This window comes from Peromyscus californicus, unplaced genomic scaffold (genome assembly GCF_007827085.1).
Source record: "Peromyscus californicus insignis strain IS unplaced genomic scaffold, ASM782708v3 Scaffold_10__1_contigs__length_136768540, whole genome shotgun sequence".
Lineage (NCBI taxonomy): Eukaryota > Metazoa > Chordata > Mammalia > Rodentia > Cricetidae > Peromyscus > Peromyscus californicus.
Genome location: NW_026294391.1, coordinates 51,613,343 through 51,639,774, shown reverse-complemented (window position 1 = coordinate 51,639,774; position 26,432 = coordinate 51,613,343). Strand labels below are relative to the sequence as shown.

Below are 26,432 nucleotides of genomic sequence, written 5' to 3'. Positions count from 1 at the left end.
GATGGGATCAAAGGAGCTTTCTACTGAATTAACTAAGAGCTGTAGGACAAGGTAAAAACAGTATTGGAGTTAGAATGTCTGGTTCTCCCCCTGAACAGCTATGTGATTTGGGGCAATCATTTAAATCTTTTAATGTTTCAGTTTCTTTATTATCTAGGCTTCTCTGGAGATAAGAGGAGCAAGGGATGGTGAGAAGAGAGATTTGTTTTTAAGAAATTGGTTCATAGAATCATGGATCTGGAAGTTCCCAGTCTTCAAGGTAGCTAAGCTGGGGTTAATAATCCAGAAAAAAAAAACACTTTTAGCAAAATATTTGGAATACTGTTTGACCAATTATCTCAGGACCACTGTTCTACATTGTAAGAGTGCTCATGTTAATACCTCTAAGGTTGGAGCTGAGATGTTTGGTCTCTGCTTTTCTAGTGTGGAGCTGAATACATTTCTTTCCTATCTTTCCAACATTACTATACCATTTGATCTCTGCTGTGAGTGGCTACAATTAATTTGTTTGAAACCCCCTCCAGAGTCAAGCCTGCAGTACACAACTTTCATAATGACCATTTGAGTGTTTGTAAGGTGCATCTGTGTGTGTGTGTGTGCGTGCGCGTACGCGCGCATGCATATGCATGTATGTAAAGGCAATTATGTGTAGTGTGTGTGCACACATGTATGGCTGTAAAGGCAATTATGAGTGGCAGAGTGACTTTTGAATACACAGCAGACATTTTGTGTATGTTTGTAGAATGGATGAGTGAGATCCAGGGGCAAACTGTAGGTTACTTGTAGTTACCAAGCCTAGAATTGGCCCAGGGATTTGCAGGAACTATTTTTGCATAGGTGAAATGCTACTGAACTGGATATGCAGTGAGGTGAGGGTGATAGGCTAAGACTGCAAGCTTCAGAAATTCTTCCTGGGAAAATTGCTTAAGACCACTGAATACCGGTTTATCCATATGCCAAATGAGGCTTTTCTCTCTCCCTCCACTACATCCCCCCAAACGTAAATATTCCTCTATTTACACATTTAGTAATATTTATTGAGTATCTGTTATATAGCAGGCACTAATCTTGGTACTATACAGTGAATAAAACAGACAAAAACTTTAAAAATTAAAAATAAAACAAATTTTAAAATTATGTGAGTTCTAAGAAGTAAGGAGTGAAATATAGAACAGGGCAGAATGATAAAAACGTTTGTGTGTGGGTAGTTACATTTTTAGGTTCCTATTTCTTGCTGTACTTCCCTCACAAGATCGCCACAAAACTGGTACACAATAAAAGGTCATAGTTTCTAGGAAGTTGCAAAATTCGTTAAAAATATTTTATCTATCTTATCTATCTATCTATTCATTTCTTTATATGCATATGTATGTACATGTGTGCGTAGTATGTATGTACTTGTGTGGTAGTTAGAAGACAACTTACAGAAGCCAGTTTTCCCAGGGGATCAAAGTCAGTCTGTCAGTCTTGGCATCAGGACTTCTACTTGCTGAGACTTCTTGTAGGCCCCCAATATCCTATTTAAATACAAGATGCAGCTAGTTATTCTTGGTGGGTAGTTTTCTTTAGATCTCTATATAAATCACCATGTTAATTGCTTTTGTGTCATTGTGACAAAATACTTGACAGAAACAACTTAGAGGAGAAGGGGTTTATTTTGGCTCGGGGTTTTAGAGGCACAGTTCATAGTCCTTAGCTTCATTGATTCTGAGATCTTGTTGCAGAATATTATGGTAGTAGTAATATGAGTAAGAGGAGGGTGTTTATCTCATTGCTGACAAAAAAGCAGAATGAGCTGGGTTGTAGTGCTGCATGCCTTTAACTCCAGCACTGGGCAGGCAGAGGCAGACAGATGTTTGTGAGTTCGAGGCTAGCCTGGTCTACAGAGGACCAGCCAGGGAAGGACAGCCAAGGCTACACAGTGAAAGTCTCTCTCGACCCCTGCCCCCCACGCAAAAAAAGCAGAACAAAAAAACATGTAGGAATGAATAAGTAAAATAACCTTCAAAAGCATGCCTCTAGCTAGGTCCCACCTCCTAGAGATGGTATCAGCTCCCAAAATAGTGCTGCCAGCTGGGGACCAGGCATTCAACATGATGAGCTTGTTGGGAACATTTTATATTGAATTCATAACAAGCTCCAGCTTTTTTGCCTAGAGGATGGAAACTTCGGTTCTATGTTTGACCCTGATATTGCAGTCTTTCTGAATTCCAAATGTATAGAATTGTATGGATTCCAAAGCACGTTTCCTAGAACTGTCTCTTCTGGCTCTTAATCTGTTGTTCTTTCCAATTCCGTGAAGCAGTGGGTAGGAGTAGTGGTAAGTCACATTCTTACTTCTTATAAAATGAGGAGGATGACTCCTCAGGCTACTGTGAAGAACAAAGCAGAAATGTATATGCTAGGGCCTTATATATGAGCTGAGAGCAAGGATCTAGAGAACTGATGGTCCTAATTAAGTGACTTTCTTTCCTCTTTGTGAATCAGGTGTATGTGAGCCTTTTCTACTTGTACCATTTCCTTCTCTCTCTCTCTCTCTCTCTCTCTCTCTCTCTCTCTCTCTCTCTCTCTCTCTCTCTCTCTCTCTCTCTCTCTGTAAGCAGCTAAAGGAAGTTGGGGTAGCACTGAGCCTAAGCACCTATGAGAAATAGGAACAGTTTCAAGAAAATGGTGTATCATCTGTCAGTGGAATGGCAGCCACTGTTGTGCCCTCCTTGTTGACTTGCTTTTGGGAGGCAAGAACTGGTACTCACTTTCTGATGTTTCTGTAGTTGATTCATTGCCTTTAAAGGCTGTCATTTGTCTGTTAGTGGAAACTTCATTCTGAGTGCTGGAGGTGGAAGTGGAGAACCTTGAACAGCTGGAATCTTCATTTAGCACAAATCCATGTTTGTCTATAGCAATGCTTCACATCCTAACTGAATATATTTTATTCCATAGAGCTCATTTAAATCCATTGTGTCATTGTCTCTTTGGCAGGTATTATTTGGGTCTTCTATTTATAGATGAGGAAATTGAAGCTCACAGAATATGTTATTTGCCTGAAGTTAAGGGCAGAGATTGTATTCAAATCCTTATACAGTATTATTTACTAGCATTTACTATAGTCTTATATGTCAGAAATTTCTCTTAAGTGTTTCACATCATATGTGTACCATCACTAACCCCCCTACAAACAACCATGATAATCTCCCTGCTTTGTAGATGAGACATAAAAGTGATTATAGCTTTTGTGCTTGCTTAGAATGAAGGGCAGAAAGAATACTAAGATATTACACCATTCTCTCTATTTTAAGGATGAGCAGAATAAGAGCCGAGGACACTAAGGAGCTTGCTTAGAGGTCATATAATTAGCACTATATAGAAGAAGTCAGGTTGAATCTCAGATGATTGGCTCCAGAGGTCAATGTTGGGTTTCATCCTCTAATGCTCTATACTTTAACTTTTGAGACAAGGTCTCTCATTGAACTTGGAGATACCCCATTCATTAATACTAGCTGGCAAACAAGCTTCAGGCGTCCTTCTGTCTCTGCTTCCCCAGTGATAGCATTAGAGATACACACTACCACACCCAGATTTTTATGCAAATACTGGGGAACTGAACTCGGGTCCTTATGATGACAAGCACCTTGCCAATTGAGCCATCTCACTAGCCCTAAAGTTTGTGTTCTTAACCATATAATATATACTGCTTCTAAGTCTAGGGCTTTTCCTAGCTTAGCTAAGTGAATTATTGAGATAGAGAAATGGTGGGGGGGGGCTTAATTTTTGAATAAATAATATACTTACATGGTCAAACAAAATCAAACTATAACAATGAACAAGTTGGTATTGTTTTATTTATTGACCAATCAGAGCAACAGATTTGACATACAGACCATCCCACAGCAAGTATAGGGTAAGTCACCAGCTTTATAATAGCTTTTTATGTATCTTTCTAGAGTTTTAAAATATAGCTATGATCAGAGTAAGCGTAGTCCTTCTCTTTTTTTTTTTTTTACCCTAAAGATCACACATCAAATATACTATTCGGTATCATACAGCTTTAATATGCCAAGTCTTTCTGAACTCTTCCTGTCAGTCTACAGAGAGCTTCAGCAGTTTTAGCTGGAAACTCAGGGATTCCTAGCAACCATTGTCTTGCAGACATCTTTTTACCAAGCTTTGGTGGTATCCAGCCTACTCTTAACAGTTTCACTGAGGATATCATTGCAGAACTGTCTTGGGCTTCAGTGAGCTATATAAATTTTCAAACCCAGTTCCTTAGCTTCCTTCACATATCATCCAGCTCCTGAAAAACTCTTCAGCTGAACTAATTGTCTTCCTCCTACTCCAATTTCAGCTTATTTATAGAATCTGCCTAGCTACTTATTTATTTAAAACTAACTACTTATTATTTAAAAACATTTTATTAATTCTTTGAGAATTTCATACAACTTATTTTGATCCTATTCACCCCAACTCCTCCTCTTTTATACAATTCTTGTTTAGCGTCTCTTTCTAAGCAAAATTCTATGCTTAATTTAACGATGAGTGCTTAGTGTCCTGAATGTCCATCCAGTGACTTAGAGTTGAAATGAAGCCTGCAAATAAAACTGAGGCATGGAGGTTAGGGAGTGGTAGCTGGCTGAATGAGTCATGAGGACCAAGCATGGAACTATCTAGGAGCTTGGGCTCCAAAACTAAACACTAGGTCCTGATATTGACAGACGCATTCTCTGCTTGTCTCAGTCTTGAACTGATACAAATATGGTTTTGGCTGCCCCAGAAAGATCATAATTCTAAAGGGAACTGTTGGCTATCCTCTGCGAGGCCTTTTGGATCTTTACTATTCTTTTCTACCAAGTCTTCTCTGTACCCTGAGTAGAGACAGATGGCCTGGCCTACAAGCTTGTTCGAAATAGAACTGAAATTGGCCGAAAATAAATGTGAAATAGGATTGAAATAGATCTAAGCAAAGGAACAGGAGGAAATTGCTGCTCTTATGTATTTATTCAGATGCTTATTCATGTCTGTCGGCCACAGGAGGGCGGTATAGGAAGTATTTCCTAAAGAAAGACCTCCTAGTGGCCAGCAGGGAACAGAAAACTGAAGAGGTTCTACAATTCTCAGCCTGTAGTCTGGCTCTTTTAGTTCCTTGTGGAGGAGTTCTTACTATCCAAGGCCCTTAAAGAGGCCAGGCAGGGCTATGAAGCAATGGTTGGCATTCCCAAGCTGCAGCTGAGAGTGCTTTCTATGATGGACTTCCCCTTTATCCTACTTGGAGTCGAGTCCTGTACTTTGTCCTTAATCCATTTAGTCATTTGCCCATTTAGTTATTCAGTCAGTGAATATGTATTTGTTGAATGCCAAGCACTGTTTTAGGTGCTTGGAGTAGAGCAGTCAAGAAAATTGTCTCTGCCTTCGTGGAGCTTACATTTTATAAAAGGGAAACAATAAATCAATAAGCAAAGAACTGTGTAATAGTTCAGGTCATAACAAGCTAAAGGGTTAGGGAGTGACATACAATGTTAGAGAAAGTGGTCAGGATAGGACAATTCTGAGGAGGTGAAACAGCTAAACTTGTAGATAGTCAGGAAAAAAGTGATCATAGAGGATCCAATTCATTTCCCCTCTCTGATTTCTCTCTAAAACTCTATCCACCCACCATCTAATTATAGTCAATGTATTTATTTAGCTTAAGGTAATAATTCATCATCTCATGTTCAGGGAACCAGCTGGGACCAAGGCCATGCCTGTTCTACCTTCAGCCAAATTGTTGAGGATTTAAAACAATCAGTGCTTTATTTTAAGCTACAACTGAAAAGGTTTTTGAGAAATAAGGAAGTTAAGAAACATGTTGGAAGATACAAAGCTACCAAGAAACAGAGGTTGAACTTCTATGTGAAAGTTTTAGGTTTTTTTAATCTACATTTTTTTGATGAGCTACTCAAGACATTGTGGATGCACCTTTGAACATCAAACATTTGGGTGAATTCTTTCTACTGAAGAATAGAAAGGAAGATGAATGTTCAGAATAAGAGTTCTACTCTGTTCTCCATTATCACTTCCACCTTGATACTTGGATACATACTCTGAAGGATATAGAGTGAAAGGCAGCAAGCCTTGGAAGAAATGGTCATGTTAGGGGCTGGAAAGATGAATTGGTGATTAAGAGCGCTTGTTGTTCTTGCAAAGGACTGGAGTTAGGTTCCCAGCACCTATACTGAGTGGCTCACAATCTCCTATAATTCAAGATCCAGGGGATCTGATATCATCTTCTGGCTTCTGCAGGCACCTGCACACATGTGAGCATACATAAATGCAGACAAATATGCACACTGATAACAAAATATGATGTAAAATAAATGCTACATTTATCTTTATGGAAAGTTTTGTGTAGGTGCAAGTGTTTAGTAGGGATTGGAGTTTGAATCCCTAATTGATACTAACAGAGAAAAGGGTAGGCTTTAAAAACAAATTTCAGTTGAAATCCTTCTATTTCTATATCCTACCTATATTGTTGTGGCCAAATGATGTAAACACTCAGATGTAATTTCTTCCTCTTTAAAATAATGATAACAATTCCATCTTCTAAAACTTCTGGGGATAATTCAAAAAAAAAACATATTTAAGCCCAGTACCATAACGTACAGCCTATTCTTGCTCCCCTAGACCTCTATCTAGGAACATCGGAAAGAGATGATTTGTTTTTTTCTTCTTTATTATTAAATTCTACAACTCATTCTCTAATCATTAACATCTTCATTAATTATCTGACTGTGCTTGGAGCACTTAACATATAGCATTGAAGTTATGTACATCACATTGATTGTCTTCTCCATGAGAATTCAGGCTCTCTGAGAACCTTGTTAGTTGTCAGAATAAGTGCTTACTGAATCAGGCTTATTTTAGAGTAGTGCAGATATCTGTGCTGAATAATTAAACAGGTGTTCTTGTTCTTCAGAACTTGATTCTCGTACACAGAATGGACAGACATAAAAGTACAAGAGCATCTAGTAACATAAATAAACTAATGTAAGTAACACAAACGAATGGATTTAGTATCCGGAGACTGTGACAAGCATGAAGAATCAATGAGTAGGCTGGGTTGGAGATTGAACGACAAGTGAGTAGAGTGTGGGAGGGCTCAAGATAAAATGTGAAACTTTTCTTGAGAGTGCTTCCTGGCAGAAGTGGGACATTGGGATCTGTTTGAAACGTGATAAACAAAAACCAACCAGAAATGGACTGTTATCTGCCAGAAAGAAAGGTTTCATGCCTAGAAATCTATTGGATATGGGAGAGTAGAACAGTGAAATGTGTGATGGACTGAGTACGCCTCTAATCACTACAGTGACAGGGAAGGGATTCACCATTTAGACCAGATTAAGAAGGACAGCTTATTAAGTACATCGAAAGAAGGCAGTGGGCTGGGTAGTATCTAGAATGCTACTTGCAGCTTAGGGCAGCTTAGAATGCTGGGTGGGAATGGGGGCGTTTGAGGTGTGTGGGATGTTGTCTCTATTTAGGAGAAGTGTAGTTTCTTGGTATGTAATTTGAGTTGTGCAAAGGATTATTTAGATTGGCCAATGCATAGTTCTGAGAGGCTAGAATGATCCACACTGTATATGATCTCCAGTTGTGCAGTTTATGCCATGCAAATCAGGGTCCTGTAGATAAAAGCCTTTCTGATTGATCAATGTTCAGTCTAGACCAAGGGTGCTGGAATGCAGTTTTGTGGTGTCAAGTTACAGGATTCTTGAACCATGCGTGTGAAAATTAGGGACAAACTCCATTTTCTGGCCTGTTAATGACCTTCCCACCACAAAGCCCAGTTCAGAAGATTGAAGCAGTTTATTCCTAGGAACCATATTATTTGTATTTATATTTGTATCATTGCTAACAATGTGACATTGGACAAGTTATTTGACTCACTTGGTTTCAGCTTTCATATATCTAGAATATATATAATAATATATATAATTCTGAGAATTTAAATAGTTAACACATTAAAAGGGCTTGGAATAGTACCTGGCACAGAATAAGTACTTAATAGGTGTTAACTATTATCATTTCCTGCAGAACTGAATGTGGGTCCTAAGAAATAATGTGAATTTGGAAATATTTATATCCCACATCCTCTCATGAATGAATACCTTTTCATCCATAGCTGTGAGAGTAGTGAAAATATCTGTCTCAAAGTGATAGCTACCAACTAAGATGTACCCTAAGACTTAGGGGCTATCTCTGGAGCGAAGGATTTTCTCATCATTGTAAGTATTGGAGTTGAAAGTAGGTAACCAAGATATTGAAGAAAACAAGAGAGTCTCAGAACCCTTCATACTTGACAGCAGAAAGGCTGGTTAAGGGTGGAAAATATTACTGTTTAAAATGAGAGGAGTTTTTGTTTTGCATTTTGAATACAAGTTACCTACACCTTGATGGTTCACACTGAGATCCAATGACATGCCGAGAGTGTGAAATATCCCTAAAGTACTTTTAAGGCTCAAAGCACAAGAATTTTGGTTTTTACTCTGCCAACAGTTAGCCATGTAATCTTGAACAGATTGTTTTTCCAAATCTCAGTATCTGGAATATGAAAGTTCTGATTTTTCTCTGTGATCCCATAAGGCCTTGCCTCTCTGGTTCGAAGATACGACTTTTTAAGTGGAGACTGGTGGATGAAGGCAACATCCTTGCATTTAACAAATGATTATGAAGTATTTGATAGGTGTCAGACACGGTGATGAGCGTAGGTGAAGAAAGTATGGTCAGAGAAAGCCTAGTCTGGAGGAGGTGACACCTGAACTGAGCTTTGAAGCAGGGAATGGGAAGATGGTACAATTTACCTAGGCTGTGAAGCCAGAAAACCTGGTGGAGTACCAGAACTACTGTAGGTTCTGCGTAGCTGTGAAATAGAAAATGGAAGTGCACTGGTAAAAGCTGAGGTTAAAGAGATCAAAGAATGTGGGCAGGACATTGTATGGCATGCTATAGAATTTGCCATTAAGAGCAGTGGGGAGCCACTGAAGGCATTAGAGCTAAGGAGTTATATAAGTTGAGTCTCAGCTGGAAGAAATAAAGCATGTTAGTTGTTTTCAGCAGAAAGTGTCTTAATATAGAAAATCAAGGGCTTACAAAATTGGTGGAAAGGCGAGGCTTGGGCTGGACTTGCAAGATTGACTCCCAGAACCTTATCAGACTAGTTCCTATCTCTGCAACAAGGGGGAAGGTGAGGCATCAAGGATTCTGGGATTGCTTTCCTTTATTTGCCTTCTCAAAATCAAGAAGCTGCCTTTGTTCTGACTGTTGAGAAGTAGCTCATCATATCTTCCAGATAAAGAAAAATGGCCCATTCTCTGGGTCTCAACAAGTGCAGAGATAATCACCAGACACCAGGACTTATGGTAACAAAGCTACAGAAACACCCAGTGTCCATGGTGTTCCTGAACAGAAGCAGTGGTGATATGGTTTTCTGCCTTACAATCTCCTGTTACTACATCCACAATGATGGCTACAATGGAGTCTGGGAAATGAGAGAGTTTGTTGAGTAGTTTTTGGTTTCTTCTTCTTCTTCTTCTTCTTCTTCTTCTTCTTCTTCTTCTTCTTCTTCTTCTTCTTCTTCTTCTTCTTCGCTTTTCGGCTATATATAAAAGCAAGTTTTACCTTAGAATATAATCTACATTATTCATCATAGGATCAATAAGAAGAAAATTCTTTTGAGAGAGATAATTTGGGCCAGAGAGTAGAGGCAGAACTGAAGATGTAGAGTAGCACTGGGGACCAGGTAATGGATGGTAATAGACCAGAGATGAAGAACCAATTGATTAAAAGGTAGTGGCAGGAGGAAGCAAAGGCCACAAATAAGAAAGCAGTTGAGGGTGAAGGAAATCAGTGGGCTCTGGATACTGCTTAGTTTCTGCAGATGTGAAGGAGGGACCGTTCTTACGGATCCTTTCTGGCTATTTTGTTGGGTAAATGCCATTCTCAAGAGGCAGGGAACTCAAGGGGAAGAATAATGCTGTCAGATGTGGGAGAGAGATGACTTTTCTTTAAGACTTATTAACTTTGAGGTACCTGGGAAACATTCAGAAGGACACAATCAGAAAGCAGTCAGAGACTCATCCCGTACTTCAAGAGAGCTCCTTGAGTATCAACAGCAGAGAAGTAAGTGTTCTGCTTAGTTGCAATCAAATGCCTCTGTCTGTTTTATTTTCCACTTGTGCCCAGGAAATTTGTTGAAAGGAGGTGTATGAGTGTGTAATGGAGGTGGTAATTCAAGCTTTGGGAGTAGATGAGCTTATTCTGGGGAAGTATAGAATTGAGACGATAGAAGAGCTGAAAGTGAAAGGATTTTGAGAAACCATGACATTAATGACTGGATGAAGAAAAACGCAGGTAAGAATAGAAGACAAGTCGTGTATATGGAATCTTTAAGGCAGTGGGGATTTCAGGAAAGAGAGGAAGCCATAGGAGAAAGACAGGGATGAAACTTTAGCAACATATTGTTTCTATGGGAAGTTAGGGATAAAGCTAGGTTATGGTAGGTTGAGGGGTCAAAGAAAGTGAGGAAATCGTTCTAGTTTTCTTCTGCTGCTATGACAAACACCATGACCAAAAACAACTTAGGTATTGATAAGATTTGTTTCACCTTACATTTCTGGGGCACAGTCAGTCTTTGAGAGAAGTCAGACAGAAACTCAAGACAGGAACCAGGAGGTAGAAACCCATGGAGGACTGCTGCTTTCTGGCTTGCTCGATGGCTTATACTCAGCTAGCTTTCTTATATAGTCTAGGAACAACTGTCTGGGAATGGTGCTTCTCAGTGTCCTGGTCCCTCCTACATCAATTAGCATTCAAGACAATGTCCCACAGACAGGCCCACAGGTAAATCTGATCGGTCAGTTCTTCAGCTGAGGTTTCTAATTCCCAGGTGACTCTGGTTCTAACAAACTGAAAACAAAACTAAGCAGTGCAGAAGTGAGCTAGATAAGGATCAAATTTTTAGGGGAAAAATCTAGTTGCATGGAATATAGCAGTTATGAGAGTCACTATCTGCCTCAACATAATCTTTAAGAGATTTCAAGCTGGGTGTGGTGGTGCAAACATTTAATCCCAGTTCTAGGAGACAGGAGCAGATCTCTGGGACAGCCAGAGGCACACAATAGAGAAAGAAACCCTGTCTCTCAAAAAAAAAGAGCAGATTTCAAATTGTTTTGACTATTACTTATCAAAAAATACATTTCACATCACAAACTAATATTTACATTTATATTTTTATAGATATAAAATATAGATATAAAACTGCAATAGATACTTTATGGACTAGCATTTACCTTAAATTCATGGATATTTCAGAGAAACAGAATGATAAAAAACCTTGTGTATCTCTTCCAGTTAGAACAATATTTCTTTTTATGGTTGAATAATATTCCATTGAATGAATGTATCCCATGGCTGCTTAACTTGTTTTCATCTTTTGGCTATTATGAATAATGTTGCCATGAACATTTATATATGAATTTTTGTGTGTGCTTTTTTTTCCTTTCTCTTATGTACATTATCTAGGAGTAGAATTTATTTAATCAAATGGCTACTCTGATTTTTTAACTCTGAGGAACTTTTAGATTATTTCACAAACTGGCTGTATTATTTTACATTCCTATCAGCTATATGAAGGCTCTAATTTTTGGTACTTCTAGGATCCACCCCAGTCTCCTGCATCGCAGGCAACCACTTTACCACCTAGCTAAACCTCTCAGCTCATTACCTGGCAGCATTTTGTTTTAAACTGTTATAGTGAGTGCAAATTTGTATCTCATTACCAAAAATGATATAACAAATATCCTATATTTGCATTTCGTGCATTTTGTTCGAATTTCCCTGATGGCTAACCATGTCGAGTATCTTTTCGTGTATTAATTGACCATTTCTTCTCATAAATGCTATTCAGATCCTTTGATAAGTCTTAATTGGGTTATATTTCTTTTTAATGATTTTATCACATTTATTGTATTTTATTTATTTATAATTTATTGGAGGGATGTGGGAAGGTCAGAGGACACTTGTGAGAATTGGTTCTTTCCTTTAAATTCGTAGGTCCCAGGAATCTAGCACAGTCTATCGGGATTGGTGGCAAGCATGTTTATCTGCTGAGCTATCTAGCTGACTCATAGTTCTTTTTAAAAGCTATTATTATTACAGTGTGAGTGCACGTGCTATGGCATGTATGTGGAGGGCACCAGACACATTTGTGGAGTTGGTTCCTGATGCCTATCTTTTCGTGCCATGTGGGGATCAAATTTGCTGGTAGGCTTTTCTTTCTGCGCCATCTCACCAACCCGTGGGTTAGATTTCTTTTGGTAACTTGTACAAACTCTACTTAGTCTAGATACAAGTCTGCCGTCAGATTCTATTTGCAGGGATTTCTCTCTTTTTTGGTGGGGGTTCCACACATATGATAGCATCTTTTGAAGCCAGTACTTTTAAATTTGGATGCAGTTAAATTTCACTAATTTCTCCTTGGTGGCGTGTGCTTTTCCCATCATTAAGAAACCAGATCCAAGGTCACAAAGGCTCACCCTTAGTCCTCCTACTTTGTTAGCCACTGTCATGGCTAAACATTTCATAGTAATTCTTCAATATCATTAAGTATTTGGTTTGTGTTCACATTTCTAGTTGTCTCATATGTTACAAACGTACATGTATTTGCATATGCCCAAATTCCACCTCAGGCAACTGAGTTATTTGTGAAGAGATCAATTTATCTGAGAAAACTGGATTATTGATCTTGCAGTTTTTCACAGTGTACATCTTATAATTAGAATCCTTGTACTGCAGTAGCCCTGCCCGCTTTGGCCCTCTGTGTGTCCGGTACTTGATAATTGGATCTAAAAACCTGATCTGATTTGGGCTTTTTGTTGTTGTTTTGTCAAGAATCATTCAAAAGTGACTGCCCTATGACCTAAAATGTGTAAAGTGTGGTCTCATTTGGAGTGTATTCTATCCCAGAGGGCCCGAGACTATTTTATTTATGACCTGTACCCATTCAGAATTTCTAATAATTTAATTAAGATAATGACTGTCTGAGTCTCAAAGACTTCTAGAGAATAGCAAACAGTTCCCATTCCTCTTAAGAGCCCATCGTATGCTAACAGTTCCAAATTTAAGTTTGTTATATCTCGAGCTAATCCAGTTTCTTTTTTCTCTCCACTGTTACCTACCCCTTAACTCCAAAGGTCATAGGAAGCTAAGAACACGAAAGGCTCTGAGAGATTATGTCTGTAAAGGAGTTCTTCCCTTTTGAGGGCCCAGGCAGTTGTAGAAAGTACACGTATTTTTCTGAAGTTGGAATGCTGGGATTTCACTTTATTCTCCGAGAAGCTATGTCTCATGCAACAGAGTGGAGATGGAAGCCCAGAGAAGGCAAACGAGTTGCCTCAAAGTTTCACAGCCAAAAAGAACTCGGAGTAAATTTGAACCCTTCTGGCCTTTAGTTCAAGACATTTTCCCTCTAGATGTAGACTCAAAGTTGTAAACACTGAACAGAGCAATGACTACAAGCAGATTGCAAGATTTTAAAAAGTTTATATATGGCAAATATTTAACCTATAGTTGGCTTTCCTTCTTCGTACTCAGGAGGGAGAGTACATGTTAACTGTAGTGTGAAGAAACCATTATCGGGGAAGGACAGGGCAACTAGAGCAGAGAAAACCAAATAGAATTGGATTGTGGCTAAGTTAGTGTCCACAGCACTGATTTGTGAGATTTGGGTGCTGATTGTGAGTGGCCTGTAATTTAATTTAGGCAGTGGCCAAACACACATTTGAATCCTACTGGCCCAGGCTCCAGAGGGGCTGCGGAGTTATATGCCTCCCACCAACCTACCTATCTACATACCTGCATTTCCTATTCCTTCTCCCTTCTCTCCATCCTTTATCCTGGCTTTTTCTCACCCTCCTCTTTCTTCACCCTAGCCTCTATTTCTTCTTCTTTAGTCCCTTCCTATCTTTCCTTCTCTTTCTCCTTCTCATAGAAGCTCTCTCTGCCCTCCTCCTCCTTCTTTATCATGCCTGTTCCCTTTCATTTGATTCTGTTTGCTTTCTCCCCCTTTCTCAGTCTTTTTCCTCGTCCTTCAGTCTCTTACCCTCCCTTCCCCCACAAGTTCCTCACCCCCACGTAAAAACCGACTGTTGGTGGCTTCCGAGGAGAGAGCAGATTCTGTGAGCTCTGGGTCCTCCGATTGGCTGTCATTGCTAGCACACCAGCTCAAGTCTCGCCTCTCGGCACGGAATGCGCAGCTGCAGCATCTGCTATTGGCTTGTTCTCCTGTCAGCGTCTCTGTCAGCGACTCACGCTGGCGCCCCCAGTCTCTGCGTGAATAAAAAGGCAACCTACCGGCTGAGGTGGGGGTGGGGAGAGGAGAGGGAGAGGGCCAGCTAGGAAAGGCTAGGAAGAGTGGCTGGTAGCCTGGAATCCCTTTAAGAGAGCTAGCAGACGAGGCATCGTAGGAAAGCTAATGAACTAGAAAGAGTAGGGGAGACTGAGACTGACCGGTAGCCAGCTAGACAGACGGACGCATGCCCGGACAGACTGAAGGCTCTGGAGAACTGATAGGTTCTTTTTGCCTTTCTTTTTGAAAAGCAGGATTTTGATTTTTCATTGGCGCCTAAGAGAGAATGCTGGACTCTGCTACTTCCAGCTCAAGCTAAGATTTCTCAGCTAGGGAACAGAGATCAGCCCAGTCCCGCGAGGGGGAGGGAAGCAAAAGCCCCTGCCTCCAACCCCCTTCCCTCCCCCGGACAAAACTCGGGGGCCAAACCCAGACCTTCCCTAACCATCTGACTTCCTCCTTTCCTTTTTAGCATGGTGACTGTATGGACAGTCTGACAGAACAGAGATTGACATCTCCCAATCTGCCGGCCCCCCACCTGGAACACTACAGTGTTCTGCATTGCACCATGACCCTGGATGTGCAAACTGTAGTCGTTTTTGCCGTGATTGTAGTCCTCCTGCTTGTCAATGTCATACTCATGTTTTTCTTGGGAACGCGCTGAATGGAGTCCAGCCACCTGAGCTGTTGCGAACTCTCACTTTGATTTCATCCCAAGAGCCTCCGAGGGGGAAAAAATCAAGAGAGACAGTCTGAGACAGGGAAAGAGAGGGAGAGAAAGAACAAGCTTTCGTACTCAGGGGGGAAAACGTTTTTGAGCTTCAACATGGCCTCGCTGTGATATGTATGACGTTGGTATATTATCTCTCCCTAAATCTTTTGTCATGTCTTGTCTTTTAAATATGCCTGTGAGTGTAGTTGCTTATTGCTTGAGTGAAATTGTTGGTAAGGAATGTTTTCTATTTAAGTGTGCATGTTTGTGTGCATTCTCTATGTGATATTTGTAAAGCAAGCTGTGTCCTGTTAAGGTGGCTTTGCTGTTTGTGATGTTTTGTTAATTCATTCTTTTAAAAACTACCTTTAAACTCTGTTACGGAATTCTAATCAAATTTCTCTCTTGCTATCAGAATACATTTGAGTTTGTTTGGGGCTGGGGTTGGAGGAAAGTATTTATGGAAGAGCATGATGAATTTTTGGCATTCTGTGAAAGTCTTGCACTGGTTGTTTAGAAGGGAAGAAAAACCTATGCAAGAAATGGATTTATGGAAAATAGTCTCTAAATGAGGAGCAAGAATTTGGGAAGTGACACACTGGCACTTAGTAACTGTGTCCTTTGATTTTCAATTTTGCTGTTCAGGGTTTCCAGTTTCTGATTTGGAAAGCTGCCTTCATTAAAACATTTGTTAAAGCAGGAAAGTGTCATTTTCTTTGCAATCATGAAGTAGAACAAAAAGTAGTCCTTTAGATTTTAAATTAGCAAGAGAGGATTTTGACAAGTTGTTTGGACTCCTTTTCCCAGATATTATACCCCATGGTTTGAGTTGGAAGATGTTTTTTTTCTGTGTCTCACTCAGAAAACAAAATCCAGCATCTTATATAGTTTGTGAATAATAGTGTTGGGCATGGCTCCTTTGGGGTAATATCATTTGCAGTGGTGTTCATGAACTACTTCAAATAGAAGTTGACAGTGCTGATGAGATTTATTTCCTTGTTTGTTGCTTAAGAACAGAGGTCTCTGAAACATTCGTGTAACTGTAAGTATGTAATGTGCTAAATTAAGAGTTTGGACACAAAAAGGATGCGTAATGGGATGAGAGCTTGGGAAACGTGAGCTAGAGAATGTTCCAATTTGAGATATGTCTGTATTATATAGCTGTGGTGGTATTTGCTGTTAATACTATTTTATTTTATGTTTCTGTTTTGGCTGAGATACCTCTTGGCAAAGCTAGTAAACAATTGTTTCTGATAACAGTGTGTACACAATATTCGCTTTTTTCTTGTTTTTTTTTTTTTCCTTCTTCTACGCTGATGCAAGCAGATATTCCTCATTCCGTTGCTTACCTGACTTGAAACGGTGCCATTTCTGGCTCATACAGCAGTGAATCATGCCACATACACGCCCACACACATGCTTCTAGCTATACTCATGTGGGCGGCTGCTCATGTGTGATGTGCAAATCAGCTAGCATTATGCTGTCAATTTTCATGTCTTGTTCAGTCTCTTTGGAAATGGTTATTGAGGGGGCCTTAAAATTGTCCTGATAGACCGAGAGAACATTATTTAATGGCATCAAGTTGAACCTTGAGGTGTGCTCGAGTTGACTCAGTGTGGGTGAGAAGCTGAGCAATTTTTTTCTCCTTGTTTGGTACCATGATATAAGCATGATCTGGGAAGCTTGCTGACAGTGATTTCATATTTATCATCCTTTGGTCTCTTTGTGAGGGTCCCTTGGGTGGAACCAAGAACCTCATTGAAATGAGAATCTTGTATGATTATTTTTTTTACCTGTTTGCTTCAGAGAAATATTTAAAGTAAGCTTGTTTTTGAGACAAGGTTGGAGAGTGGAGAAAAGCTCATTCCTGGGTTGCTGCAGATGTAAATTTTCTCTATTCACTGGATGTTTGATAGTGGGCTCTTTTCCTCTCTCTCCTCAATGAGTTTGGGATTCCCTATAACATTGACAGTTGGAAATCTTTGGGCCAGGTGACGTCCACGTTCTTGCATTCTGTGATTTTGGCCACCATAAGGACTTGAAATCAGAGGGAAATGAAAAGGAAAATGAATTATTAACCAAAGGGACTGGGGAAAAAAAAATATATATATATATATATATGTATATTCTGATATCTGCAGCATACATTTTTCCCCTAAGGGATTTTTGTTTGTTTGTTTTTGTTGGCTACTTGGTCAAGAAATGAGAATTCCAACACTAGAATACTTTTGATTTTTTATTTATTTTATTCTAAAGGGAAAAGGAGTTTCTATAGCTAGTTTTTGACCCAGGTTTATGACGAAGTAATGTCATGAAATACCTGACAAACCCTTGAGAGAAAGCCTTTGGGAATGTATGTGGGTATGGTGGTGCCAGTGTATTTGTGGATGTATGTGCATATTCTCATCTGTGTGTGGTGGTGGTGGTGGTGGGGGGGTTGTAAATGCTCCTGAGTGTGGCTGGAGAGTGCTTGGGGTAGGAATCTGTGAAAATAACATCGAGTTCCACAGTTCTAAAAAGGCTTCCCTAGGGCTGGATGAACGTCAGCTGTTTATCCTCCTGCAATCACCTAAGGTCTTCCAGGCTAGAATAGAGGGGCACTTTGAATGAACCCTGCCATCAGTAATCCAAGCTATAAAGGCTCACACTTCACCAGTTCAAGAGATGTTACTAGTGAGATGGCAAGCCACCTCAGAGAAGCCAGAAGTGAGTTTAGGGAGTAGACAATAGGGTGCTGGTGTGACTTTAATTGTGTGAATTCTGAAGTCTTCATATTTCTCCTTCAAATGTGTGAATGCATGCAACAGGAGAGGAAATGGAAGAAAATGAGACATGTTTCTGCTCCTTTCTGCCTTGTCATAACTTTTCCTTTCTCCGTTTCCTCTCTCATCTGTCACTCTAAGTGCTTGAGATGTAAGGAAGAGGATGGGCTTTGGGGCTCTGATTTGTTTAAACTTTTTCTTATAAAGCTCTTTAGTTCCCTTCCTTACTGTCTTATCCTTTTGCAGAGAGGATAAGCTTTTGCTACTAGGAGGGTGCTAAATCCATGCTGAGGGATTTTAGCTCTCAGCTCCTCACCCAGGAGTTAAATAAAATGCCTTATACTGGTATCCTAGTAACCCATGAATCACCCTGCAACCACTGAGCTTCAGAGCCCACTCTTTAAAGGCACAGGCACTATGGTCTCTGTTCAACAGAAGCTAGAAGTGATGTTATTTGGGGAAGAACAGGATAAAAAGAAAATCTTCATTGCCTGAAAATGCCTAGAAAATATATTCACAGTACGCATGGAGAGCCCAGCCTTGTACATCCATGGTGACTGTTTATTGGAAAATGGTTCATGAATTTTACTCTGTCTTTAGTCGCTGCCCTCATTTTTAAGATTAACTAAGCCATTTCACTGCCTACCTTTAGTGTAGGAAATTTGTAGGTTTTTAAATAAATATTTTACCCCAAGTTTTGGCTTTAGACAGTGAGACAGGGAAGTGATAGTTTGGTGGAACAAACCGAACAGCATATTTCATTCATGAAGACAGGTCTCACCTGTCAGAACCTGCAGTATCTGCTTCTGTACTTCACTGGAGTTTTGTTTGCAGCTCGGGGAAGCTTGCCAGCCCAGCTGTAGTGTAGGGCAGCTGTGTGTGTGTGTGTTCTTTTCCCGTTTCAGTAGTTTCTGACTGGGAAGTGGGGCAAGTTAGGAAAGGCATTTTGATTGCTGATCTGATGAATGGGGCTTGAGCCTTGGTTCACCTGTATGACTCTGTGTGTGTGCGCGCGCGCGTGTGCGCGCGCGCGTGTGCGCGCGCGCGCATGTGTGTGTGTGTAAGCTTCCATGGAGCTGAGGGATCCCAGTAAACCTATGGATGAGATGCCCCACTGTGTGGTGAGGCCCAGATTTAGTGATTGTGCACAGAAGACACACTCTGGTGGTTGCAGTGATGGTGCTAAATAAATATGCCCTCTTTAGTCTGTCTGCTTACATTGCATCTGATCCCACGGTGTGCAATGGGAAAATCGAGCCTTTGTTCCCAGAATATCTCTTGCAAAGCATCTAGTAGCTCTTTTGTAAGAAGTATAATGGAGGAAGCAAATCTTGGACTTTCTAACCCTTATTTAAAGCTTTGCGACTTCTCGAGGCTGTGTATCTGGCTTTCCAAGAATCCTTTATTAAAGCTTAGTTCTTCCAATATGTGCCCAGAGTGTCTCTTTCTGTCCTTATGGATCTAGCACTCTAGAATATTTAATTCATTATGCTTTGCCCTGGCACCAAAGTACAACATGGAAAAACTAGAAAGGAGAAAGGCCTCCAGGAAAGAAGCTGTTAATGGCGATGTCAGTAACACGTTGTCAATGCATGGGTCTATAAAGTTTGCAAAGTGATTTTTACATCTTTTCTAATTTTGCATCGTATTAGCCATTTGAAATGGGTAGGGATGCTTGCTGTTCCCAGATTTACAGCTGAGAAGAGTAAAGGTGAGAACTGTTGGTGGGTATGCCTTTCTCACAGTGAAGGAGGAGCATCAGAGTTGATCTTTTCCAGTTTGGATGAAGCTGAAAGGGGTCAGGTGAAGAGGGAGGTGTGTATGAGTCATTCCTGAAGTCACGTGGCTTCTTTGGATTTGCATGCTTACACTTTTAGTGCTTTTTAATACTTCTCCTTTATATAGTACTTTTGATAAATAGTTGGTTCATAAAATGTCTTGAACAGTCACCAAACAGTTGTGTTTAGCTAGTCTTATGAGAATAAAATATCACTATTTCGATTCTTCAAGGTAAAAGCCAAAGTGAATTGCTGAAACCTAAGATACAAAGTGTTTTGGAGGGACTAAGTTTTCATGCAATTGTCCTTTTGGAGGCAAATATACTTTTATATATTTATTTGAAAATGTGTTAGCCAGGATTGGGTAGCTCGTTTAGTATTCACCAGACCCTGGATTTGAGCCCTAGTACTGCACCAAAAAGTAGAAACTAAGAACAACAACAAAAACTGGGTTACCCCCAAACTGATCATGCTGCTCAACCTGGACCCCAACTAAGATCAAATATGCAGGGGCTCCAATCTCTCTGTGAAATTGATGATTGAGTTGAAACGTCCTCAAGATGATTCAAATATGCAGCATACCCTTTTGTGTTTACTTCAAACCTCTTTGGAAATTGGTCTTTTAAGTCAGTTTAGGACTTTTTTTTGTTGTTTCAAAACGTATTTGTTTTGATTGGTTTATTCTTGTAATTCTTTATGAGTTTTAATTTTTCTCATCCCATGCAAGAAACTCTATTTCTAGCACTGTATCACTTAAAATATTTTATTTTGTTTATGTTTATTGTTTCAGCCTTTTGGAGGTTTGAAGTATGTTCTTCATATCATACAAAAGATTAGCAATGTCTAGTAGTACTGTGTTATTTAAAATTTGAAAAAGATTCACACAAGTTGATTCAAAGAATGTTCTGTAGGATGAGGTTAATGTTACTCCTTTGATATATTAATAGTGCCTCCTTTTGAAGTTGGAGTCTATCAGTTTTCCTATGTATCTGGTCAACAGTGCTGACTTCATCTATCAGTGCCATTATCTGTCCTACCATTGTGTTAATGAGGATAACATCACATGAGATTTGTTTTGTATGCCTAATGGGCACCAGGATACATCCCATTTATAGCTATTATCTGTCAAATGAGTGGTCTCATTAGAAAAAGAGTAAGTTGCTTGGCATCTCACTCCTGGTAAGTATTATTGCAGGCACCACTGTGCCCTGTTTTCTCAGTGTCCACAAATCAGTTGTTTTCTAATTGGGTTCAGGGTCTAGCTGAAGGTCAGTCCCACAGTTGGAATTTTTCCTTGTTGGGAATGCAGAACATCATGGATATAGCTTTAAAACAGAATATATTTTGTTTTTAGGGTTCTGTAAACTGCCTTATTTCCTTGTTGCCTTGCCAAATTGTTCCCATTAACCCAGTGGTTCTTTGCCTTGCTAAGAATCACCTTGGGGGAATTAACAAGTCTAACAATTCCTAGACTCTCTCTTTTTGAGTTGGTTAAACTGTGTCTTTGACATCAATATTTTTCTAAAAGCAACCTGAGGATGGGACTGTGTGGCTGGGGTTGAGAATGACTCCTATGGAATGGTTCAGGGGAAGTATTATCTCAGCCTGATTGTAGTTTATTATATATATGAATAGGAAAGAACTGCAGATTCGAACAACATATAGGAATTGTGGGAGCCTTGATGAGTTCTGAAGGCGTATGTCCATTTGAAGGAGACCCTACCATAGGCAAAGAGTAATCTGGTACCTACTAGGATTTAAAAAACAGTTGGTTCTCTGTTTTTATAGGTTCTGCTGCATCCACAGATAGAAAATATTAGAAAAATGCATATGTAGAATGCATTATAATAATTATTTTTATAGCATTTACATTGTGTTTGATATTTAAATAGTCCAGAGGCAATTTAAAAAATTCAGGAAGTGGAGCTTCATGTATAGCTCAGTGGTACAGCTCAATATATGTGATGCCCTGGGTTCTATCCTAAGTACTAGAGTAAAAACAATAAAGTACAAAGAAGGACATTCATAGGGTATAATACTGTATTTTAGTATTTGAAGGGAGTCCAGGAACCAATATCCCAGAGCTACCAGGGGAACTGTAATCAGTTTGATCTTTGATGGTTTGAATCTTTAAGTAACAAATACATTTCTGTGTATTTGCTGTATTGATGCATATTCTGCTAGTTTCCTGAGTGGCTGTAAATAAATTACTTTTACCTTCTGAAGTTTGTTTTCCTCATCTGCAAAATAAGGATAGTTAGATAAGATGGTTTCAAATATTTCTTCCATCTCAAATAATCAATGCTAACTTTCTGAGTAATATTATTTAAATGCTGCAGGCAATACAGTGGTTCATTTCAGCAGCTTTAGAATCGCAGAGTGGTCATGGAGATAATAGATCTGTCTTTGTAATTATACTTGAATTAAGTTTTCTCTTTAGCAGGTGAAATGTAGATTGCATTCTTTGAGCCAGCTACTGGCCATTAAGAAGGAAAGGAATCCCTTAGTTATTTGAGTAGTAGTCTTATACCAGTTTGTGATTCAGCTTGTTAAAAAGACATGCCATTTGGACCTGCCTCAACTGAATGTACCAGGCTCTGCTAATTCCCCATAGGAGACCTTGCCTTGGAGGAGGTGGGGATGGGGAGTGGGTTAAGGGGGAAGGCTGGGGGGGGGGAGGACAGGGGAATCTGTGGTTGATATGTAAAATGAATAGAAAAATCTCTTAATAAAAAAAAGGAGAAAAAAAGACATGCCATATGAGTAGTTGAGAATTGTCTTTTATAAATACAGAACCAGTGTCATAGGTATGGAGAAACCTAGGAGGTAAGGGCTGGCTGCCTTGACAACTTAGAGCCACTTTGTATATTATTTTAAGAAGTCACTCATTTGGTTAGTAATAGTACTACCAATAGTATGTAAGTAAGACACTCAACAAAGTACCCTAGTAACCTCATTGGTTCCTTCCCCAAACCTGAAAGTAGTTGAGGAAGTGAGACTCAGAAGGATTAAGCAAAGTTTCTCAATGTTACACAAAAGGAAGTGGTAGGTAATACCTGACCTGGAACTCAGACCTCTGCCACTGCATCTTGCAGTGCTTTTTGTGTAGTTGCATTGTGGTTAGGATGTAGGTAGACCTCTGAGTACTAAAGGGATCCTCTGACATCCTGCAGTACTCATTGAGAGGCTTTGAAGAAAGCAGCAAAGAGGGAGACAGGGAGGCAGAGTGGAAGTTGAGAGGAATGTGTCCGAGTTTAGCTCTTACCTGCCTTTGTCAGTCTTCTGTGCTAGTTGTTGGCCTACTTTGAACAACTGAGCTTCTAGCAATAATGTTGAGAGTTGATGGAAGAGAACTGGGAGCGTTGTGTGTACGTGGTAAGAGGACAGTATGTAGAAGACAGACCTGTAGAAGAAAAAAAAAAGTACTAGAAAAAGCATTGACCCAAAGGATCAGGTCCTGGCTCTTTACCCACCTTGCTGCCAGATCTTGATCAAGGTCCTTTCCTCAGTTTCTGTTACTAAAATTGAGTGGTTTTAATAGAAGAACCGTGTTTCTAAGGGAGGGAAAAATCTACCTAAGACAAGAAAAAGTAGAACAGGTCTGGTTTAAAAGCGCCTTATGGCAGGAATAGAGAACAGCTTAGAAAGGGCCAGGTTACCACTTTCTCAATGCATACCTTACCAGGGGAATTGGGGAGAAGGATGACTTTTCCCAGGTTAGCCAAAATGATTGGGAGTCAGAATACCCATGGATGGGTGAATGGTTAAGGCTAGTCGTTTACTAACGTGGCCAGGCTTCTCCAAGAATTGCCTATGGGGAAGAGATGAAAATACCCGACAAGTCTGCAGTACGTTTTATACAAGGAAGAAAACTAAGGTACAGAAGGGAACAGGTATCCAAGGTTTCAGTGAGAGGTCTGGATTCATGACTCTTCATATCAGGCTCTTGCCCATTGACAAACTATTACCTTTTCCCAGGATTCTGGATCTATACATTCTGGGATCTGAATGTTCTTTCAGGTTTGATTGAAGTAAGAAAGCTGAACAGAGAAGAAGAGTATTATGTAACCTCCCAGAGGGGAGCTGGCCTTTGGGTGCTAGGCAGTGGGAAGAGAGTGGCAGGAACACAGACTCTCCTGGAAGCCACATTAGCTTTCTTGAGGCAAAGAAGCTGTGGATGCAGCCCTGTGCTGAGTAATCTCACCCTCAGGGCCCAGAGCAGGCCAGTACTGTTCATCTACAGCCAGCTCTCGGAATGGCTCTGGCAGCTGATTTCTCTGCCTGCCTGCCTTCATTAGAGGAGGAGAAGCCATGCACCTCCATGCCCAGCTGGCTGCAGAAAGGATGTGCTAAGATCCCACCCCCACCCACTCTGAGTGGTGCCTAAAGGCAATAGTTACTTTTAGCTGAGCCTCCCACAGCCTCTCCTCCACCCACTTTCTTCTTGCCTCCTCTCTCAGTGAATGTTGCTGGTTGGCAAGAGGGCTGAGTAGTGGGTGCCTTGGTTTTAGGATAAAGGCACAGGAGGAGCCAGGTGTCTCTAGGAGGGCCTCTGATAAACAAACAAGACACCGTGGCAGAGCTCAGAACACCATGGCGGAGCTCAGAACAAACGCAAACTGATGATATTATTTTGGGCTTAGAACAAAACAATAGTGGAGGGGTTTATTAGTAATTTTTGACCTTGCAACCGGCTGAGTGATGTGCAAATCTAGATTAAATTGCACAGGAATATTTAAGATCTACTAAACCATGCATATACTTTAAAGAAAAAGAACTGGCACTAGTGGACACTTGATTCCTGACTTTTCCTGTTGAATGTTGGGTTATATTTTTAGTGGGTTTCATACTTTGTATCACCTGAATTTTCCTGTGACCTTGTAAAGGAGTTATGCTAGAGACTGAGAAAAAAAATGAGATGCAAAGCCTTAGTTGTTATATAATTGCTTTCAGCTTGATCTAGACTCAAATTCTGGAAGTTACAGTGTCGTTTAGTCAATCCAGACAACTTTATCGGCTACAAAAGGAACATCAGTGCTGTCTTAAGTCTAATCCTCTCATTGTGGAAGCTGAGGAACTAGACACCGGGAAGACAATAGCTTGCATAGGAAAACACAATGCCATTGTAGTAGGGCTAAAGCTAGAGCATTTCCCGATAATGATGTGAGTTCCTGAACCCATAAGATGTGCTAACCACTCTAGTCTTTCCGTCCAGAGGTGACTTTAGAAACCTATGTGTGTTATGGAAACTGGGAGTCTGTGACAATGGGCAGGGGAAGCCAACCTCGCTAGCTTGATTTGCTCGTCTATAAGTTGAGCCTCATAGTCTCAAAACTCTGTAAGGCAGAGCTCTGTGAGTGACTGACATAGTGGAGGAGTTTGATACTCAGTACTCCCTGAATGAAAATACAGAGGATATGCTAATGGGAAGCCAGTCACCGAGTGCCCTTGAACAAATCCCTTTGTCTTTGGAGCTAAATTCTCTCCACCATAGCAGAGAGGATGCTTATTACTGTTCTGTCTCTTGGAAAGAAAGGGGCCTTATGATCCATTCCTGTGCTTTGAATTCTTGGTAGAAAGCCGGGATAATTTCTTAAACAAGAAGCTTTCTTTTATTTATTCCCAGCTCTATTCTCCATGGAGCCACACACATGTTTCTATGAATAGCAAACCAGTTTTCACTCTCCCTACCTCCTGCAAAGCTAAAAGAGGAATTTGGAAGACAGCCCAAACTAATTGTGTTATTATTTAGCACCTTTTCAAGTCCCTCAAGCCTGAACTACCTAAGCACACTGCAGTTAAAAACAGTTCTTGGCCCCCAGGTCTTTGGCTAAGATTTGTTATGAATATTACTGTTTTCTTAATATGATTAGGAGTTGTTTTGAAATCACAAGCTTTTGACCAATGACCTACATAGAATAAGTGGATAGTCTCCATCTTTAACTCTACCATTTCATTTGAAATTATCTCCTCCCTGCTCTGGGGGCAGATGAAAAAGATAAAAACATCTAAGAGAGCAGTGGAGCCTGAGATGGAGAATGATAGTTTCTTTAGACATGCACGTAGACCCTGACACCGCCCCAAAAATCCACAATAATAATTAATAAATAAGAACCATTATAGGTCTGTATTGCTTTCATTGACTCAGATCAGTGGTGCTTTAAAAACAGTGTTGTTCTAGGCAGAGCTAACTATCCCTAGTCCTTGAATACTTTGAACAAGGAATTCATCCTAAAACTGCTTTGTACTCTTTGCTTCCATCTCAGTCTTTTTAAATAAAAGCTAGTTAGCCAGGCATGGTGGCACACGCCCTTAATCCCAGCACTCCAGAGACAGAGTCAGGCGGATCTCTATGAGTTTGAGGCCTGGTCTACAGAGTGAGATCTAGGACAGCCAGGGCTACATAACACAGTGATACACTGTCTCAAAAACAACAAAATAACAATAATAATAATAATAATAATAATAATAATAATAATAATAATAATAATAATCTAGTCAAGACAGCAGGAAAAACTAAGTGGAAGATACCACTGGCTAGCTCTAGCTTTATTAACACTAAGCCACTAGCTAGCATTTCAGGTACATCTACTCCATATATGGTAAGTCTATCTGCATATATATTATCTAAGGATGTTTGAGAAGCCTTACTACATGTTGAAAAATGATCCTAAATTTGGCAGCCCTTTGTGCCTTGATTAGTTGGGATGTTTTCTCCAAAGATTCATCTAGGTTTGCCCTTAAAGAGTGGGCCTTGAGCTTAAAGGCTGCCCATTAAACCAGGTGCAGTGTGGCTCATCCCTAT

General features: G+C 40.1%; 1 protein-coding gene across 6 annotated transcripts in view; it reads left to right on the top strand.

Moving 5' to 3' along the window:
* Arhgef9 (Cdc42 guanine nucleotide exchange factor 9) overlaps positions 1-26,432 on the top strand; it is a 165,995-nt gene that overhangs the window by 17,562 nt on the left and 122,001 nt on the right. Inside the window, exon 1 of one of the 6 annotated variants that reach the window (XM_052732917.1) lies at positions 15,104-15,218. The exons of 2 other annotated variants lie outside the window; for them this stretch is intronic. Coding sequence is in view for 2 of the 4 variants with exons in the window: in XM_052732908.1 (XP_052588868.1) it covers positions 15,217-15,225 (9 nt within the window). In the remaining 2 variants the exon portion in view is untranslated. Of the gene's footprint in view, positions 1-15,103; positions 15,230-16,687; positions 16,707-26,432 lie in introns of those variants that run through there. 3 more of the 6 variants (XM_052732908.1, XM_052732899.1, XM_052732927.1) reach the window with 3 other exon arrangements.